Genomic DNA, 20,047 nt, shown 5'->3' with positions numbered 1-20,047 from the left:
GTGTGTGTGTGTGTGTGTGTGTGTGTGTGTGTGTGTGTGTGTGTGTGTGAGAGAGAGAGAGAGAATGCATGCCCTTGATAAGGGCTCTGATTATTTCCCTGGAGGAAACGGAAGTTTGCTCTTATAATCTGCTGTCACAGGAATCAGAATCCCAATGCCTCCAGTGGCCTCGGCCTATTCTTTCACTCCTATGCCCTGGGTGAGAGACCTTTGTCTTCCCTCAGGTCCTGACACACCTGCGAATCACCTCGCACATCGGCATTGGCCTCCTCATCGGCCTGCTGTACCTGGGGATCGGGAACGAAGCCAAGAAGGTCCTGAGCAACTCTGGCTTCCTGTTCTTCTCCATGCTGTTCCTCATGTTTGCTGCCCTCATGCCCACCGTTCTGACCTGTGAGTGTCCTCTCCCCTTGAGTTGGCACTCCCACCCAGGCTCAGGGCCGAGGCCTGCCCTGACCGGGTGTGGCTTTTACTGGCAAGCAATGTCTTGATGCTTCCAATTCAACCTTTATATGTTGACAAAACAGGTTATGCTGTATTTACTATTGGATAAGAGACTATTGGGGAGATGCCTCAGTGGTTATCAGAGGACACACTGCCCTTCCCTAGGCCCCAGATGTGTTTTCTCACCTCCATGTTGAATGACTCACAGCCACGTGTAACTTCAGTTGTAGGGGATCCAATGCCTTAGGTCTCTATGGACACCTACACATATGCGGCGCACACACACACACACACAGAACACACGAAGATGCTGTGTTTAGTACAGAATGGTCAAATATCAATGAAAGGCAACTAGGCATGGTGGAAGGCAATGGAGGGAATTTCCCCCAAAGTTTGATATTCAAGAGACCCTCAATTTGGCTATGTCCACCTGACCAGTGGAGTTCCGAAGAGCCTGGGATGGCCAGCTCTGGCCACTCTGGGCTGCTACGTGCAAAGCAGAAATCTAGTGGTCAGAATGCTGATGAAACCACCGGGGACAGGGCTGGTCAGAATGCTCTCACTAGCCACCATAGAGACACTCAGTGTCCTAGGGGACATGGCCCACGCTGGCTCTTCATGGGACCGCTTGGGTTGGTTTTCTTTTTTGCTACTGTAATAAAACATTACAGCTAAAAGTAACTTAGGGAAAAAACAACATTTGTTTGGCGTATAGTTCCAGAGCCAGCATTCGTAATGATGGGGAAGGCGCAGGGTGCCCGGAAGGAGCAGGAAGCCAGTCAGTCACATTTCATCTGCACACATGAAGCAGAGAGTGAAAACAGGAAATGGATCGAGGCTGTAGACCCTTAAAGCCCACCAAATGACACACTTCCTCCAGCGAGGCTCCACCTCCTAGAGGTTCCATAACTTCCCCCAAACAGCACAACCAACTGCCAGCCGAGTGTTCACCGACCTGAGCCTGTGGGGGATATCTTTCATTCAGACCACCACGTAACTCTGTAGATCAGAGAAACAGTCCAGTGATAGGGGTTGGGAAGGGGGAGGGGCTCACACTGTGATATAGGTCAGAACCCCAAGGGCTTAGCCCAAGGCCATCCAGTATGCATATCCAACTCCCTGGCTGTGCCCACCCAACCAATCTCCTCTCTGTCCTTGTCCTAGTTCCCCTGGAGATGAGCGTCTTCCTCCGAGAGCACCTCAACTACTGGTACAGCCTGAAGGCCTACTACCTGGCCAAGACCATGGCTGACGTCCCCTTTCAGGTAGGAGCCACCAGTGATTTGCAAGAGGGAGCAGACGCTCCTCACCCTACAGAGCCGGGTGGGACCCGCTTCCACGAGCGTCCCGCTGAGCTGAGAAGCGAGGCAGGATTTGGTGGGATCTGTGGGGCCCGCCAGGGGGATAACAGTCCACAGGTGGGACCAGCAGAGCAACCAGGGACACGGGTTCTGTCCCCGCAGATCATGTTCCCCGTGGCCTACTGCAGCATCGTCTACTGGATGACGTCGCAGCCTTCGGACGCCGTGCGCTTCGTGCTGTTCGCTGCCCTGGGCACCATGACGTCTCTGGTGGCCCAGTCCCTAGGCCTGCTGATTGGAGCTGCCTCCACATCCCTGCAGGTACAGCTGGGGACGTGCCGGGCGGTGCCGGGCTTCTGTCTGCCTCCTTGGTCCAGTGGGGTCCTATGGGGCCCCGGGTGATTGCCCCCATGCCCTTAATCCTGTCATGAACTTCCGGGTGTCTTCACCAAGTTGTTCTCGTAGGACAGGACAGCGTTGCTGTGGGGTTATCCTCACAGTAGGTACCTGCAGAGCGGCTGTGCCCACACATTGCACATGCCCAGACTCGAGTCCCCCCCACTATGCTTTCTAAATGTCAGCTCATGTAGTACCAAACACACCCCCAGGACCTCGTTTTACAGGTAGGAACAGAGATGCCTAGAATGGCTGGCATCACAGCTGGCATAGAGGCCGGGCGCCCCACACCTCTCTAGTCGTGCCCCAGTAGGTCCACTTGGCCACGTTTTGGCATACCAGTAGTGGCCACCCATTCTTCCCCTCACTCAGAGCCTCGCATCGCCCCTCTCCGTCTCTGAGCCTGGTTTCATCTCCAATTCCCCGTTGCCTCCCAGTCCTTACAAACCAAAGCCACCTGAGTCTCCTGAGCCCCCATGTCATGTTGCAAGGGCTCCTGGGGGCCTCACACTCTCCAGTTCACCTCTAGTGTCCCCAACAATGGTTTCCTGGCCTCCAGGCTCCAAGTTCCTTACTCAGAGGTATAAGCATCCATGGGGTCTGCCTCATAGCATTGTCACGAGAGCCAAAGACAACACCCCGGAGAAGGGGCTGGGGCATACCAGCCCCAAATCAGGCCTTTGGAAGAGTATCTGTCACTCCCGTGTTGGCCTCCCACCTCAGTGTGGCCTATGCACCCTGCCTGTCCCACCCAGACATCAGAACTGCGTAGTTTTCATAGATGGCTTTATCCCCTAAGGTGACCCCCCCACCTCACCTTCTTATCCCCAACCCCTACCCCCAGAGCTTTGGACCCCAGAGGGCATATCTGGCTGGGTGCTGGGTGTCCATTAAGCTCATATACATACAATATGTGTACCACATTGTATGTGTGTGTGCATCATAGCCACACCTGGACTCTTTCCCTCGAGCCCAGCCAGTGGGAGCTGCTGCTTGCCAGCCTTGCCACGTGTTGCCCTCAGCTCTCAGGGACAGCAGGACCCCAGAGGAAGGACTGTCCCCTGTCTCGACACAGGAGATACAAGGTCAACACAAGGTCCCATGGGGTCCTTGAAACCTGTCTCTGGCATTTGGTGTCACAGCAGGTGACAGCATCTTTGCCTCTAGGTGGGACCTCCAGAGAGATGGCCCTACCCAATGATCCATTCCAGGGACATCGATGATCACTGAGACTCCTCAGAGGCCATTCCCAGAAAGCGTTGTCCTCTGTCCTCAGGAAATAGTGTTTATTTTGTTCTGTCCCCTTCCTCAACTGGAGTTTCAGGGTCTCCCTTCAGTAGATTAACATCTGGCCCTGCCAGGGGACATTCCTGGCCACCATCCTGGTCTTAGCCAGTGCGGGAAGACTCTGGCCCTTCAACACTCCTCCCTTCCAGCCCCTGGGGTGTCCTCGGGGGTCACCTGGGCGGGTAGGCTGTCCTCCGCCCCCTCCCGTGAGCACTGTTCCCATTCCCCCTCCGTCTCCGTCCAGGTGGCAACGTTCGTGGGGCCCGTGACAGCCATCCCTGTCCTGCTCTTCTCGGGATTCTTCGTCAGCTTCGACACGATCCCAGCCTACCTCCAGTGGATGTCCTATATCTCCTACGTCAGGTACACGCGGGCAGTTGCGGCGGGAGGGGCAGGCCGGGAACTGAGTGGTGATGGAAGAAGGGACTCCCGCAACCCTCCGCTTGGCCCACCCAGTGAGTCTTCACCCCGACTCCGAGGATCTTTAGGTTTTCCTCAGTTTTGTGCCTCACCTCTCCAGCACACACACATGCACGTAGACTCATACCCTGAAGATGCTATGGTGGCGCCCTCAAGTGCTGGCTGTTTCCAAGCGTGTGTCCACATTTTATGTAGAAAGTCCACAATGTGATTCGGATTATAAAACCTAAACGAGACACCACGAGCCCTCTCTGAAATACCCCAGTGCCTTCCTTCTAATAGGAACTCTCTGGCGATTTGGGTTCCAGGGTCTACCAGGATTCCGAATTCTCTCTGGGTTTCCCTGGGGCAGTCAGGGGCAGTCAGTGTCCCTCCTTGGTACTTGGCCTGTGTCCTCACTCCCTCACCCCCAGCTGCAGCTGTTTCCCTGTGTCACAAAGGTCCGCGCTGGGAACAAGTGCTGCCTTCCCGGAGTGTCAGCTTTAGACCCCACTACATTGTTTCGGAGAACAAGGCAGACACAAAGCCCTTGTACAGGGTTTCAGCTACCTGTGTGCTTGCCAGTTCTGGGAAACCAGAGACCAGTGCCTTTCTTCTGAAGATGGGTGCTTTTGTTCTGCAAAACAGGGCTGGACCAAAAGGGGGCTTTATTTAAACACTCCGGTGTTCTTGCCAGGATACCCAACCCGTAACCTAACAGTGAAAAGGTGTGCAGGCTCCGAAGGAAGCCAGATAGGTTTTATTTTATTTATTCATTTATTTATTGCCCCAGTGGAGTAGGCACAGTTCATGCCGTTTTTCGCATTCTCTGGTGGCCCTGGAAGAAACAGGATTGGAAACAGAGGCGGGAGGCCGCTAGAATATCGACTTAGGGGGATGCTGTGATGTCAGGAAGAAGTGCAGACTTGGGGGGTGGTGTCACCGAGCGTGGAGAGCCAGTGACCTTCAGCAAGGAGTGCCCTTCACGCCCGGTGCTCCTCTCCCTAGGTACGGCTTCGAGGGCGTCATCCTCTCCATCTATGGCTTGGACCGGGAGGACCTCCACTGCGACATTGCCGAGACGTGCCACTTCCAGAAGTCAGAGGCCATCCTGCGGGAGCTGGACGTGGAGAACGCGAAGCTGTACCTGGACTTCATCGTCCTGGGCATCTTCTTCATCTCCCTGAGGCTCATTGCCTACTTTGTCCTGAGGTACAAAATCCGGGCCGAGAGGTAAAACCCCTCGCAAGGCCAGCAGCGAGGCAAAGCAGACATTGTGACCGAGGGCACTGCACCTGCTCCTGGTGACAAAGACTCTCCCGACCCAACCTGGAGGCTGCTCGGGTCGATGGCGACCGGCGTTGAGCGCCTCCGCCCGGCGGGTTGGAACTGCTCCTTTTCTAACTAGGAAGATGTAGGGCGGTTGGGGTTCTTTTTTCACACGAGGGATTGAAAACGCAAGTGGCACAGAATGTCATCCTCCGGTCCAGCTGGGGACGAGAAGCTCCCTCAGTCGAAGCTCCTTCCTGGAGCCCGGGACACGTTGACCTGGATGAGGAGTGTCAGCCGCCTTGGTCCCCCAGAGAGGTGGATGTCGTCACTGGGCAAAGTCCACCCACGTGGAACTCCATTCCTTAATGGTTTCGTCTTTCTAAAGTTCTTCTCACTTATGAGGAAGTCACTTTCCGAGCCAAAGTCGATAAATTTCATTCATTTTGAGAGATTGTATCTTTTTAGTACCTTTCGAGGACTTATTCAGGGTAAAAGGTGTGCTTTGCTTAGGAATAGAGGAATCCCACGTGGCCACCCAGTGGGGCCCCACAGACACCACCACAGACGGCGAGGGAGACCACCACGCCGGCTGCACTGGGCTAGCAAGGACTAAACGATGCCGACAGGGCTGAGGGGAAGTTGGCAGGCTCCTCCCAGACTTTTCTTTTTTTCCGCATGCTTCTCATTTTAAGCGAAATAGATGGTTTCTTCCTAGTTTTCCAGCCACTTTAATTTTGCCCAGGAGATACTAGAGTCCACCTTGTCAGTTTTTTTGGTTTTGTTTTGTTTGTTTGTTTGTTTTTAAGAGCATTTTCCCGTTCTTCACGAGTCACATTAACTACCTCCACTAAGCCTGGGAAGCCGGCCTGGGGACACAGCGGGTGTACCCCTCAAACTTCGGGGGTGGGCAACGGGGCATCCGTGATGGACAGGCTGGCTAGGTGGAAGGGGAGGTGCCGTGGATGCCCCCGTTAAAACGCAGCTGCTTGCTTCTCCCGGAGCACCTAGTATCAGTCTCCCACAAAAGCCTCTATTTTTGTGGGTTAGGTCAGTTTACCCCTGTGAGCCTCAGTTTCCACACCTGTAAGTAAATTGCACTAGCTCATGTTCTGACAGGTCCCGAGATTTCTCGGTCGTGGCCTTGAAGCTTTCCTATCTTACCTGTAGAGAATGATTAAGGGTCCGAATTTTACTTAACGCATGGATGTGCTTTGAGAAGATATCTAGAGATTCTTTTTATTTTTTTCACTCCTAGATCTTTTATAGAGAACACGATTGAAATGCATATTACGATGTAATTTTCAGTTTGCTCGTTCTATACAAACATGGCATTGCCTTCTAGGTTCAGCTTTTAACCAGGGACACGATTCGCCTTTATAAAAAGTCTTCATTAAAAAAAAAAAAAAAAAGGAAAAGTCTTCATTTAATTCCAAGGTGTTAGGCGTGGCACCCAGAGAGGAACTGGCCGTTGATAGCTGGTGAATTGTGGTCTGGAAGGAATGGGACTTGGGTGGCCAGACTCACGCTTGGCAACATTGGTGCCAAGGAAACCATTCCTTCTGTGTCTCCACTTACGGCTTAGTGTGAGGGGTGACGCATGGCAGGATCTACCAGAGGCTGCGTTTCTCTGTGGAGACCACTGTGCTGTCAGTCATAGGTATTGTGGTCCAGGTTTCAAATCTGGAAGAGTGCCTCAGCCTCTGGAGGAGTTCTTTCCTGCCGATCCTAAGTGAGGGTATGATGGGGTCCTTCCACCAGGCGGAGTCTGAGTTCAGGATACAAGAGCTGGCAGGCCGCTGGCGGGCAGGGTAAAGTATATTGAGCAGAGCAGGTAAGGGGTCAGAAGTCACCTGCAGGACAGCATTGCTCATTTGTTTGCACACTCCAGGCAGGCTGACAGCCAAACTAGGCGACTCTCCATCCTGGTCCCTCATCCAGTGTCCACAGGTGTCCTGGTGTGTGGCTCCCCTCGTCACCATCCGTAGCTGGGGCTCCAGAGATGGTGTCTGGATTTCTGGATCATTTCCTGTTCTTTCCGTGATAAGGGAGCATCCATCCATTTCCTGTTTGTCTCCGTCATGGTAGGGGTACCCAGAAGTGTCCACCTTTCCTGATACTGACATTAAAGTCAGACTCTTTTGCAATTGGGTTCCATGTGACTCTAAGGACCCAGGCCTTCCTTTCCTCTCTAGCTGAGCTCCTTCAATTGCAAGGAAGGAATCTATCAGGTTAAAGCCTACACCACTGCCTCATGTTATCAAGAGTAAAATGAAAGTCCTTATGTAAAAAAAAAAAAAAAAAAAAGAGGTCCAAAGACAGAAAATTTAGAGTTTTCATCAGGAAGTGAGGCCTGTGGGGCCTACTAGCCCTAAGCTTGGAAGAGGCTGGGTCTGATATCCTCTGTCCAGCCCTGTCCTTTGTTCTTCCATCCCAGCCTCTCCTGCCTCCTCCTCTATCCTCTGTCTAGAGAGTTAAACTCTTAGGAGCAGGGGAGTGGTACTTCCAGGGAGGAGGATGAGCTGAGGGAGCACTGCACGCAGTAGGTGCTAGGATCTCCCTTCCTCACCTGGAGGTGGGGGGGAGCAAGCACCGTTAGGACTAGAAAAATGGAACATAACAGCCTTCGTCTTAGAAACTCAAAGAAAGGTCGTTTATGAGCCGAGGCCGGGGACAGACAGTATCCACAGAGCAGGAAACACCTCTGCGTGTGTTCATGAGAACAGAAGAGACTGGAGGTGAGCACCTCCTCTTGGGAATGTCTGGGACCCTGCGGCCCCTTCTGCTTCTCCCTGTATTCATCCATCAAACCTTCACTGAGCTGGTTTCCCCCTGTTGCCCCAGGCCCCGGGGGCAAGGAAGGGGCCTTCCTTCAGGGCAGCTGCTTTGCTCTCCTTATCTGTGTAGCACGGAGGCGGGGAGGGGCTGGCATGGTGCTGAGGGCCATCAGAGCCCGGAGTCCCTGCCCTCTGGTTTTTCCAGCCGTCCTTGTCCAAGCAAACAGATCGAGAACGCTTAGACGGTGGCAGAGCGCAGCGCTGGCACAGAGGCTGTCTACTCAGTCAGTCATTCTGCCGTCAAAGAGAAGGCCAAGCAGAGAGGCCAACCTGCTCTTTGTCCCCTGAGGGATTTACATCCCAGTGCCTATGATGAGTGTCACTAGCTCACCCCGGGGCCGACTGCACCCCTGTCTTAGTGGAGGTGGTCCCGTTCTTTTCTGTCTGAGCTTCCTGTGGTAATGCTAGTGGCCCACACCTCAGGACAGAGACCCTGGTGCCCAAGCATTCGTGTCTGAGTGTCTATACAGGAATTTGCACATACACTCGTGTGCGCTCTCCTAGGTGCACATGTGTAGGCCTGCTTCCGCTCGTGTCTCAGAGTGTTATTCTGTGGCTCTCCCTTTGTATCAGCGGCACACCAGCCTCCAAACTCCTTTCCTATCACCTTTACCCCGAGGAGGAAAGACAAAATCTCATCTATGCCTGTGGCACAGGAGATGAAAAAGTCCAGTGGAAAATCCATCCAGGCTATTGAGCAACACCAGCTAAATGAGAATGTGACAGAAAAGAATGTGATGGAACCCAGCAGGGAGCTCAAGGAGCAGACTGTGTCAATATAGAGTTAGTTACTTGGAAGAAACAAAACTACTAATAAAATATTTTATATGAAATTTTTACGCGCATTGGGCATCAAATGCGTCAAGTGATTTGTGTGCGTGTTCGCTGAGTCAAATCCGTGTTTCTACTGTCTGAAGATGCTTGTGTCTACCTGGTAAAGAATTCTGATCGGGTGTAGGGTCTGACCCACTGTGGAATGAGCCTGCTCTCTCCAGCGTCTTCTGCGCAACTGTCTTTGGGTTGTGTTCCCCCAGAAGCTTTACCCAGGTCCTCTGCTGTGATCAGGTGACCCTGAGCTCCAGCAGCACCAGCTGAGGCTTGAGCTGCTGGAACATGAAGGCCGCTACCACCACAACCCCAGAGGCACAGCCGAGACAACCTTGCCCATTTTTCCTCTCTGTGCCCTAGCAGCTGCAATAGGGGTGTCCTGCCCAGGGCTCTGCTTCAGCGGGAGATCGGTTTTCAGGCTTGAGCCTGGACTCTGGGAAGCAGCTGCTGGCCAGTCAGGCAGCCCACATGTGCCTGTGTCTGATCCAATTTAGATCTGGCCTCCTCAAGCTCTCAGCCGGGCGAGCCGCAAGAACTTACTTCTGAAGAGTAGCAAGGGCCTAGGGCCAGGGTTGCAAACTACACCTTGTTCTCAGCTCTAGGACACAGCAGAGACCCTGACAGGCAGGTCAAAAGGGGACGAGTCAGTGGCTCCTGCAGAGCCCTGCCACATGGGAGGAAGTCTGGCAAGAGAGCACCGTGAGCGTGGTGCTGGCGAGGGTGTGCCTTCGTGTTGATGTGCTCCTGTCCTTATCTCCCTGTGTCCTCTTGCTAACAAGGCCAGCTGCCCCCCTGAGGTCCCCTGACGACGCAGCGTTGAGCCTTCTGTGGAAGTCCTCCTGAAATTAACCATCTGCAGAGGAAGGTCTTACGGTGGCCCGGTGAGGCTGCCTTCTTGACAAACCCGTTTGGGTCCAGGACGAGGGAAGAAATAGGAGCCTGGCACCCCCACTGCAGCGGTAGTGCCCTCATCTGAGGGAATACGCTCAGGACTCTTGGGCAGTGCCCCAATCTCAGCTCCGCTGCAGATGCCCTCATGACAGAGTCATTTCTAAGTTAGAGACGGCAAGAGATTAACAGCGTTAGCTGCCGATAATTGGAGTGTTCGTGACAATACGCCACGATGAAAGGGGGGCAAATGGAGTCTTTCAAAGGAGCTTCGGTATTTTCTGGCCCTGGTTGACCACAGATAACTGAAACCGGACAAGTTGGATAGAGGTACCTACGATTCCACAAGGAGATGACACACGTGGTTGCTGACACTTCGGCATCCTGGTGGCCTTTCGGCGCCCTGCCTCTTTCATCCTGGGGAAAGTGGAGGATTTGTCTTGGGCCCCTCTTCCCATTGTCCCTGTGCCAACATGGGCCTCCCTCCTGCAGATATGAGCAGCGTGCTAAGAAGGAAGCCTGTTCTATGCATAGATTGCACGGTCAATTCCAAGGGACCCTGATGCCTTCCTATCCTCATGACTCTGCCCTGGCACCACAGGAGACAACAGCCCAATCATAGGTCTTCCCAGCCTTGGTCATCACTGGGTGCAGCCCTAGGCCCTTCCAACCCTGACGATCACTGCAGAACAGAGTGCTCAGGAAAGGAAGCAGAAAGGCCCCCTTGTTTGACACAAATGAAGAGCTACGTGAGCCTGTACCCTGCTCTGTAAGGCTTCAGGTGCTAGGGAGGCACAGGCACAGGCTGGGGCTCTAGAACTCAGAGTTGTGACAGTCTAAGATGCTGTAAGGACATTCCCAACATCTCAGCCTTTCAGCTCCCCAGGTACGGCTCCCGAGTAATACCACTGGGACTCGGAGCAGCCTTCCCATCCTGCGATCTTGCAAAGGCCATGAGTCCAGCTAGGGTTTCTACTGCTGTGATGAAACACCATGACCAAGGCAACTTGGGAAGGAAAGCATTGCTTTGGTTTACACACTTCCATGTCATTGTCCATCACTGGAAGAAGTTAGGGCAGGAACTCAAGCAGGGCAGGAAGCTGGAGGCAGGAGCTGATGCAGAGGCCATGGAGGGGTGCTGCTCACTGGCTTGCTCCCCACGGCTTGCTCAGCTTGCTTTCCTATAGAACCCAGGACCACCAGCCCAGGGATGGGAGCACCTGAAATGGGCTAAGCTGGGCCCTTCCCCCCATCAGTCACTAATTAAGAAAATGCCTTATGGGCTTGCCTGCAGCCCGATCTCATGATTTTAGCTTGTGTCAGGCTGACATAAAACTATCCACCACAAGTCCATAGACAGAATGGCAAACTTTGGTGTTAACCCCCAGCATCTTCAGTCTCACTCAAAGCCACAGTACTGTTCTCCCCTGCCTGCCAGCACTGGAGGGACAAAACAGAATCATCAATCAGTTGGGATGCTGTGGGCCTGCATCTAGCTGTGGAATGACCTGTGCCAGTTAGGGGTCATGTCTATTTTATGTTCACTGAGTCTGGGCTCCAGAAACCCGTAAGCCTGGGAGGTCCCTCTTCACAGTGGGAGGCAGAGGTGCTGAGAATAGCCAGGGAGCACCTAGCTATGGGGTGGGCCTCGCTGGTGACCGGCTGGGGCCAGTACATGGTTCTCCGTGAGCAATCCTTGCTCCCAAGCAGCCAGCATGGCGCCCCTATTGACTCTCTACCTCCCTATGCAGCATGGCCTAAACCTGTCTGTCCCTTGCCCCGAGCACACACAGCAGCTCTGAAAGCTCCCAGCAAACTTCTCTGAATGAAAGTTTGGGGGCAGGGGGGATGGCACACAGGCTCATCCGTCTCTGGGCTATCACCAGCACAGTGTTCCTCCCCTTGGGGACCTGAGTGCCATATCCTTTGCCTGATGAGATGCAACTGGCGTTGAAAGGACAAGGACAAATGCATGTGGGTGCCCAAGGGCGCCCTCTAGTGGTCACTGGGGCTGCACACTCAGCGTGTATGGAGCAGATCTGTCCTCTGGAAGAGACAGATTAGGGGCTTAGGAGCAGGGTTAGGGGAAGGGCTCAGGAGGTGTAGCCACACATTGGAAAGGCTGCAGGGCCAGTCCAACACCGGCAGGAAAAAGCAGCTAGTAATCTCTGTGCCTAGAGAGAAGGCTGATCATAGAACGGGGTCAGCCTGGAAGGGGACCAGCTTTGTCAGAAGCAACGGGGCGGACCAAGGGCTTATATCCCTGGCAACACACTCAAATCTCAACTGCCTAAGTGGGAACTTGACAGAGAAGTGAGGTGAGGGTGTGCGTGTGTGCATGCTTGTGCACTGCTAAGTCACACCTTTGAGTCAGGGTCTCGCTCTGTAGCCCTGCCCAGCCTATAACGCACCAGGCTGGCTTTGAACTTGCAGTGCTCTTCCTGCCTCTGCTCCCAAGTGCCCCTAAGGTATAAAATCATTTATTAAATACTCACAGAGAGAGAGAAAGATGGGGGGAGGGAGGAGAGAACCCCCCTCCCCTCCACATTACACACCATAGTCAAGTCTGCATAGAAACTTTTGAAAAAAACACATAAATTCCCATTAAGTGTGACAGGTTAAACTATCTAATGCAATATGTGTTGGCATGTCCACACCCCAGAGGATGTAACTTGGGGCCAGGGGGCCAGAGCCACCTGTAAGGACAGGAGCCCTCGCTGGCTGAATAGGCAGCAAACATTCCATGCTGGAATGGACACCGTTCTATTCAGTTCCTTTCTAGGTAAATGCAGGACACTGTAAGCCAGAAAAGAAAAGCAACCTGTCCTGGCTTTGTTGTTATTGTTGTTGTTGTTTGTTTTGTTTTGTTTTGTTTTGTTTTGTTTTTCCCAACTTGACACAAAGTTGAATGGTCTGGGAAGAGGGAGCCTCAACTGAGAAAATGCCTCCCCTATATTGGCCCGTGAGCAAATCAGGGGGGTATTTTGTTGACTACTGTTGATGGGTGAGGGCCACCCCTGGGCAGGTGGTCCTGGGTTATATAAGAAAACAAGCTGAGATAGCCACAGAGACCGAGCCATTAAGCAGCAGTTTTCCATGGCCTCTGCCTCACTTCCTGTGTCTGGCTTCCTGCCTTGAGTTTCCTCAGTGATAGACTATAATATATAAACCAAATCAATCGACACACACCTCCCCTGAGTGGGTTTTGGTCTTGGTGGTTTATCACTGCGACAGAAAGCAAAACTAGGACAAAACCTGTGTCAGGATGCAGCACAGGACAGGGCCTGGGTTCAAATCATAACATATTTGAAGCCACCATGAGCAGACAGGACCCTGGATAGTCACAACAGAGGCGGGAAGAGTCTATGGTGACACTGGGCACATCAGACTCCTGCCATCTCTGACCTTGTATCTGTTCAAAGCCAGCCTTATCCCCACAGTCGTGTTGACACTTAGAAATAAATGCCCCTGAAATTTCTGAACCCACAGGGCAATACAGTTAGACTGTCTCTGAGCCCCAACCCACCCCAAGACCTAGACAGGGAATAGAACAAAAATGAGCTTGGCTGGGAGATACTTTTCTTTGGCCCATATGAGTTCCATATGGAGATACCCAGCAGGGTACCGCTGGGCTTACCAAACCCCAGCCAGGAAGAATTAACAGTGTCAGGGAGAATTAACAACTGTAGGAAGCCACAGTTGCCCGGTGGCAGGGTGGGGGATGGGGAGGGGAGTGGGGCTCAAGGAAATGGCTGGCTCACGACTGTGTGCTGGGAACTTTAGGAAGCTGGAAAGCAGATGAAAGTTAGAGAACGCTAGGTGAGGAGTGGCCGACACTCCCGGCTGCCACGAGAGGGCGCCATGAGGCTGCGTGAGTTTTTCTCAAAGGTCTGATTACTTCCCGGTGGGCTCACAGCTGGCTTCTCTCAGGGATCGGGGAAGATGCCCCCAGAAATTCTCGTGTGAGCGCCACGGCTGCTGGAATGTTGCCAGACTGCTTTCAGCTGTGCCCGTCCCACCCTACCCTGAGGAAGAGGTTCCCATGGTCAGGCAGGGCCAGGCAGAAATAGGTAGGCAGGTGCTACAAGCAAAGAGCATTGTGGGGGCCAGGCCTGCTGCACCCCCAGGAAAACAAAGGCTGCAACTGCCTCAAGGAGAGGGGGTGCTCCCCACAGAGTGACAGTGATCTCACGGCTTGACTAAGGACTAGAAAGTGACAGGATCTGGTTTTCTTTATAAGCTTCAAACAGGGAGGTCGTCGGGGAGATGACCAATGGGAGGTTGACACAGTCATGGCTAAGCTCTGTACGAGAGACCGTTACAAACAGCCACTCTGGAATCGGGTTTTGCATTTTATTTTAATAATACAAACATGGACTTTACGAGTCAGAGAGAGCTTGGGGCGGGGTACCAGATCTGACCTCCAGTGTGGGTGAGAAGCAGAACCTGCCTGGTCCTCCCAGCCTGGAGGACTCTGTGGTGTTGGCCCTGGCCAACTTCTCCATCAGTCTCCATCCATTCCCCACAGCAGGGCCAGGGACGGCTGACTCCCTTGTGGGGACCGCTGTGACCATGTTTTCTTATTCTCTAGGGCCTCTTTAGTCTGGTTTCTTGACGCTGAGAGGACACCTCAGAAGCTTCCCACCATGCTTGGGTTTATAGACCAGTTCCCCAATCGGAGGCTCAGCCTGTATCCCTCCCTTTACTAGGCAGAGCAGGGACTAGGGCGAAGGAGGCCTGGCACTCTCCCACCACCCATGACAGCATGCAGGGGGCACCAGAGACCTCAGTGATCTAGCAAATACCTTCAGATCGCATTTATAATTGAAAGTTGGGCTGGGGACACGGCTTGGTAGTTAAGAGTGAGGCTGAGGCGAACCTAAGTGTTCCTCCTAAGGTTGGCAGGCAGACAGGTTGAAGGAGCCCTTTGGATTCTAAACAAGGACATGGTGACAGCTTCCCTCTAAGTCGGGGCTTTGGGACACGGTGCCTACAGAAAGACTTCCTGTTGTATCCTGTTGTATGTGAGCCTAGGGCAGTGACATCTTATTTCTGATGTGACAAAGCTTTAAAGGTTATAGCTGGCCTTTGCTACTTTGTACGTTCCTTTCTTCCCCACTCTTTATCCCCCCACCCCAGTTTCACCCTAACACTAGATAGGAGAGGAACAAGGATAGAGGGGAAAGAAAGACAGGGGGGAAAGAGATCTCTGAATCTAATTTCTTTCCTTTTGTTTCTTCTTTGACCATGGTTATGAGCAAACTGCAGCCAATGTCCTCAACAACCAATAACCACCCACCCTGCCTCTCGGGGCTCTCAAATTTTTGTACCCTCTAAAAAGTTCCCGGAATTCCAAACATCACACATAGTTGTAGAAGCTATCTGCAGCTGGCAAAACCACGCTTTGCTGGAGCACGAGGCAAATCATAGCCAGCTGCTGTGAACAGCCCTAAGCAGCCTCACTCCCTCACACCTGGGATTAAAATGAAAGCACTCTTAATGGTTCCGTGTTTGTTTTTTAAGAAACGAAAACTCCAGATTCCTCAGAAATGTCACTACAAAGGTGAGAGCCCCAAGCCCAGGGTCACTAAGCAGGGTGGGGACCAGGGTGAACTGTGGGCTAAAGTTCTCACCTTGCATGAAAATGTACAGAAAACTAAGACGTCAAGACAGATTTAAAAATCAAAAGTAATGCAGGGCTATGCAGTGAATAAAATGTCAAAAATCCTGCACTTAGATTACAGCACCTCACTTCCACACTGTAATCTTGACCCTGGCTCTAATAAATCTTTATTTATAAAAGCAAGTGGGAGCCAAGGAAGCAGGGGCTTCGCCTAGCCTGCATGGACTCTGGACTTTACTCTGATGGTCCTATAAGGCGTGGGTTCCAACAGTTTCCCCCTGTGCGTCCAGGGTGTCATGGACACTGGGACAATCAGTCAGTCTGGCATGCTTTAAATTCGACTTGCCAAAAATCACACTGAATCATCATTTCCGGTGCAGTGGTGTTCAAGGGGACTGAGGTCTCTTCCAGGAAGAAGAAACCCGGAAACCACAGCACAGTGAGAAACCATGTTTTCTGGCCCCTGTGCTGTGTAAATGGGTCATACAGTAGCAGGTGATATGGCCTTAAGAGGGTCGTCTGTGGGAGCAGAGCTAGGGACCAGCCATGCTGGGGCCTCCAGCCCAAACCTTCCCATAGTGGGTGCCGAGAAAAGCCACACCAGGAAATGAGAAGAAGGGGACCAAACAGCCAGAGCCTGTGGACATGGGAAGGGATCTGAGATGCAGCTCACTCTCTGTGTCCATAAAAAAGAAAGAGAACAAGAAAAAGAAAGGAAGGAAGGAAGAAGGAAAGGAAAAGAAAGAAAGAAAGAAAGAAAGAAAGAAAGAAAGAAAGAAAGAAAGAAAGAAAGAAAGAAAGAAAGAAAGAAAAAGAAAGAAAAGTTTAAAAAGCTACCTCGGTGGCAGGTGTTAAATATGACTGCAGATTACTATAAACCAGGCCAGTATGTAAGATGCATTAAGAAAGACACAGATGTGTAAATCTTGCAGGAGAGGTGTTTTGTTCCTTTGCTTGTGTCTCCTCTTACAGAGGAAGTATGCCAGGAAAGGATCCACCTGCCTGCTCGCCTGGTTAGCTCTAACTCAATTTGACACAGCCTAGAGGCACCTGAGAAAGCATTCTCAGCTGAGGGCCTGCCCAGGCCAGATTGGCCTATTGGAATGCCTGAGGGTGAGGGTATGGGGGATTGTCTTGGTTGGTAATGGATGTAGAGGGGCCCAGGCTACCGTGGGCGGCACCATCCCTTGGTTGACAGGTCCTGGCCTTTGTAAGCAAGTCAACTTGAGAGTGAGCCCAGGGCTGTGCTGGCTTCAAGTTCCTGCTGAGACTTTCCTCAGTGACAGGACTGTGACCTGGAAGTAGAAGCCAGATAAACCCTCTTCCCCTAAGTTGATTTTGCTCAGTGTTTCATCCCAGCAGTAGCAGGGAACTAGAATACTTGCTTCCAGGGCTCCTGGCTGGAGGCTTTTGCTCCCAATGTGTTGCAGCAGCAACTCAGGATCACTTCTCCAGAGGCCTGGGACACCCTCCCCTCGGTGAAGCGTGACCCTTCACCCTCCCCACCCCAAAAGCGGAACGCAGAAATAAACGCAAGAACAGAGGTCTCAGCAATCAAGGTGGCCTTGTGCTGACTGTGGGATCTTTATTCTTCAGAACTCCGGGTTCTTATATTGGCCAGTGGCTGAGAGAGCAGAGAGGTGTTGCCCTCGCTCACCACCGTCTGCAAGAGTTCAGGGTGCAGGGCCCAGAGCCTGGAGATCCTCAAAATGTGCATTCTGGGAAGGAAAGAAAGGGTCAAGGTGAGTGGGGCTGCCTGGCTCCCCAAGGTCAGGATGGGTTCCAAGGCCAGCACCTGTCTGCCTTCATCCCCTCCCGCCTCCCAGCCACAAGGGAAATGTGAGCCCCCTCCTCCCACCACACAAGCCTGGGAGAGACACTGCATTCTCGCTGGTGTCACGAAACCAGATAACCAGACCCGCAGTAGTCCTGGCAGAGGGTTCATGAGATGGTAACTGGAAGGGAGCCAAGAGGCACGTGACCTGCCAATTGTGGGGCGGTCACCCAGCTCCGGCCACTGCTCCTGACCATACCTAGTCCTTTCTCCCGGCTTTGCTGAGGGAAGGGAGCCCACAGCTGGCCTCCCTCCATTCAGCAGGGGCTCAGCCGTCTGTGACCCTGGCCAAAGGGCACATCTGGCTCCTTTGAGAGCCGGCCCAGGAAGACACCGTGTAGAGAGGCAGCCTTCTTAGAAGGTGAGCCAGCATGTGGACGTGACAGATGGCTCACGGTGGGCGGCTGCCCTAAGATGGTGCTGGGCTGGGACCTGGGTAAAATAGGATTGGCAAGCCACCCACGTGCCGGGGCATCTGCTGTTCGCACATGATCCCACCCAGGGATTCTTGGGGTGCTTGCCCTGCAATCGGCTCCGTGTGTGTGTGTGTGTGTGTGTGTGTGTGTGTAAGAGGCGGGAGAGGGGGAGAAGCAGCAACAGGGCACCAACACAGTCACCTGGTCTGCTGTGAGCATGTCATGAGTGACAGGGAACTATGGATGACTAGTTTGCTAAAAAAAACAGGCTCAAAAGCAACCCAGATCCACAGCTACACAGTTTCTCTCTCAATTTCTCTCTCTCTGTCTCTGTCTCTCTTCTCTCTGTGTGTGTATCTTTGTCTCTGGATGTGTCTGTTTGTCTCTTTTTTCTCTTCCTCTCTCTTTCTCTCTCTCTGTCTGCCGACCTCTGTCTCTCTTCTTTGTGTGTATCTTTGTCTCTCTCTCTCTGTGTGTGTGTGTCTGTGTGTGCATCTGTCTGTCTCTTTTTTCTCTCCCTCTGTCTCTTTCTCTCTTGGAGTCTCACTCTGGGTCTATCTTTCTCCCCTTTTTCTCTTTGTCTCTCTCTTTTCTCTCTCTCTGTTTCTCTGTCCGTGTGTGTCTCTCTCTGTCTGTCTGTTTCACACCAGCTCCTACCATGTCCTTGTGTGTGTTTGTGTGCCTGTGCGTGCACCTGTGCATGCCTGCCTGCCTGCATGTATGTGTTAGAGGAAGCGAAGGTAGAGGTCAGCTCCGCTGTTGTTCTTCGGGAGCCGTTTGCTTTGATGTGTGTGTGTGCATATTCATTTATTTACTTTGTGTGCAGATGTGAAGGGGGCATGCCAGTGCACACGAGGGGGTCAGAGGACAACTTGCCATAGTCTGTTCTCTTCCACATTGAATTCGTGTCATCAGGCTAGGCAGCAAGCACCTTTATCTGCTGAGCCATCTCACCAGTCCTCCCCTGCTTATTCCAGGGTCTCTAACTGGCCTGGAACTACTCGCTAGCCAGTAGCCCCAGGAATCTGCCGTCCTCTACCTCCCCAGTGACGAGGGTACAAGCATGCACCACCACACCTGCCTTTTTTGACATGGTTTTGTGACTCAAACTCATATCCCTATGCTTATGTGGGAAGCCTTTTACTGACTGAGCCATCTCCCTGGCCCTTGGAACACATCTTCATATGTTCCGGAAAGGGCCAGCCACTGGCCGCCAGCTGCCCTGGGTGCAAAGGCCCAGATAGGAGGTCTCCACCAAGGAATAGTGACAGTGCTGTTGTCCTGCTGAGGCCCATCCACATGGACGGGCAGGGAAGGGCCACCCTGGGTACCACTGTCTGGTCTTACCTCTCTCCAGCAGAGGTTTGAAGCACCAGGGCACATTTGGGATGCTCGAGTCAAAGCAGCAGCCACGATTGTTGCACTGTTCCTTTGTGACGGAGGGGTAGCCACAGTCCACCCTGACTTTTGCTGGGACCTGACATTGGCTTGGAGCTGTCCAAACAAAACACAGTCAGACTACTAGTTTGGGGTTACTTTCTTGCTTCCTGTGGCACCCCCTCAATCCTTCCCCCCAAGTTCAAAGATAATGATGTTTTTGCCCCATGTGGGATGTCTAAGGAAAAATGGTAAGGCCCAGGCTGGCCTTGAACTTGCTGATTCACTCATCAGTTTGAAGGGATAGCTGTGGTTTGCATGCACTGCTGAATGCTAACCCAAGGAACTTGGCTCTTTCCCTGATGCCCCTCACTTGGCTCATTCATTCCACCTGGTCAGGAGGTCAAAAACTGGTTAAGACACCCTGCAGCTGGCAAGATCCCTGGGAAACCAGGGGCCCCTGAAGCTTGAAACAAGGTTCCCTTCCATGTGTGATCTGTAAGAACTGCCCCCTCCATGGTGAAGAGTGTCTCAAGAGATACCATGCCATGAGGAAAACCCCCATGTGTGCTATTCTAATGCCTCTGGGTTGGCTCCCCACCACCTGGTGGAAAGCTCGTCCTGTCCCTGGACCCTGTGCTCTCTCTCTCTCCACCTCCAGCATCCCTGGGTCGAGAAGATTGTGTGCTTCTCCATATGTGCCCCTAAAAGCTTGCTTCCTTCCATCAGCTAATTGATTCCCCTTATGAGAGTGGAAACCCAGCGAAGGATCTCCCACATCTTTCCTGCTGCAACAGGTCCATTGCGCCTTCCTTCCTGACCCAGGGGGCCTAAGGGACCTCTCGAAACTTCAACTCAGCTCCAGCTCCCAGACGCTCCTATGTAACTGACACACCCAGGGCAGCAGGGTTTCACAGCTCCCAGCAGACCTACTGTCTTCGATCTGGTTAGGGGTGACCTGGTGAACACCTCTGAGCCTGGCCACTTTTCACCTGGCACTGTGACTCAGTGGCCAAGTGGAACTGGGTTTCTATAAACTGTCTGGAGCTATTGCCTTCTCTCTTGACTGTTTCTTTCTTTCTTCCTATCTTTCCCTTCTTCCCTTCCTTCCTTCCTTCCTTCCTTCCTTCCTTCCTTCCTTCCTTCCT

At 52.7% G+C, this 20,047-nt stretch overlaps 2 protein-coding genes across 2 annotated transcripts in view; one reads left to right on the top strand and one right to left on the bottom strand.

Moving 5' to 3' along the window:
* Abcg1 (ATP binding cassette subfamily G member 1) overlaps positions 1 to 7,413 on the top strand; it is a 54,320-nt gene extending 46,907 nt beyond the window's left edge. Inside the window, exons 11-15 of the mRNA XM_055607126.1 lie at positions 225 to 393; positions 1,609 to 1,709; positions 1,908 to 2,066; positions 3,673 to 3,791; positions 4,836 to 7,413. Of these exons, the coding sequence (XP_055463101.1) occupies positions 225 to 393; positions 1,609 to 1,709; positions 1,908 to 2,066; positions 3,673 to 3,791; positions 4,836 to 5,064 (777 nt within the window). The 3' untranslated portion in view covers positions 5,065 to 7,413. The remainder of the gene's footprint in view (positions 1 to 224; positions 394 to 1,608; positions 1,710 to 1,907; positions 2,067 to 3,672; positions 3,792 to 4,835) is intronic.
* Positions 7,414 to 16,826: 9,413 nt separating this feature from the next.
* The window catches only part of Tff3 (trefoil factor 3), a 3,879-nt gene continuing 658 nt past the window's right edge, over positions 16,827 to 20,047 (bottom strand). The window contains exons 2-3 of the mRNA XM_055607125.1: positions 18,870 to 19,016; positions 16,827 to 16,990 (exon numbers count right to left, since the gene is read on the bottom strand). Coding sequence (XP_055463100.1) covers positions 16,977 to 16,990; positions 18,870 to 19,016 — 161 coding nt within the window. The 3' untranslated portion in view covers positions 16,827 to 16,976. The remainder of the gene's footprint in view (positions 16,991 to 18,869; positions 19,017 to 20,047) is intronic.

This window comes from Psammomys obesus, unplaced genomic scaffold (genome assembly GCF_907164565.1).
Source record: "Psammomys obesus unplaced genomic scaffold, mPsaObe1.curated_primary_1811, whole genome shotgun sequence".
NCBI lineage: Eukaryota > Metazoa > Chordata > Mammalia > Rodentia > Muridae > Psammomys > Psammomys obesus.
This window is presented reverse-complemented; position numbering and strand designations above follow the sequence as displayed.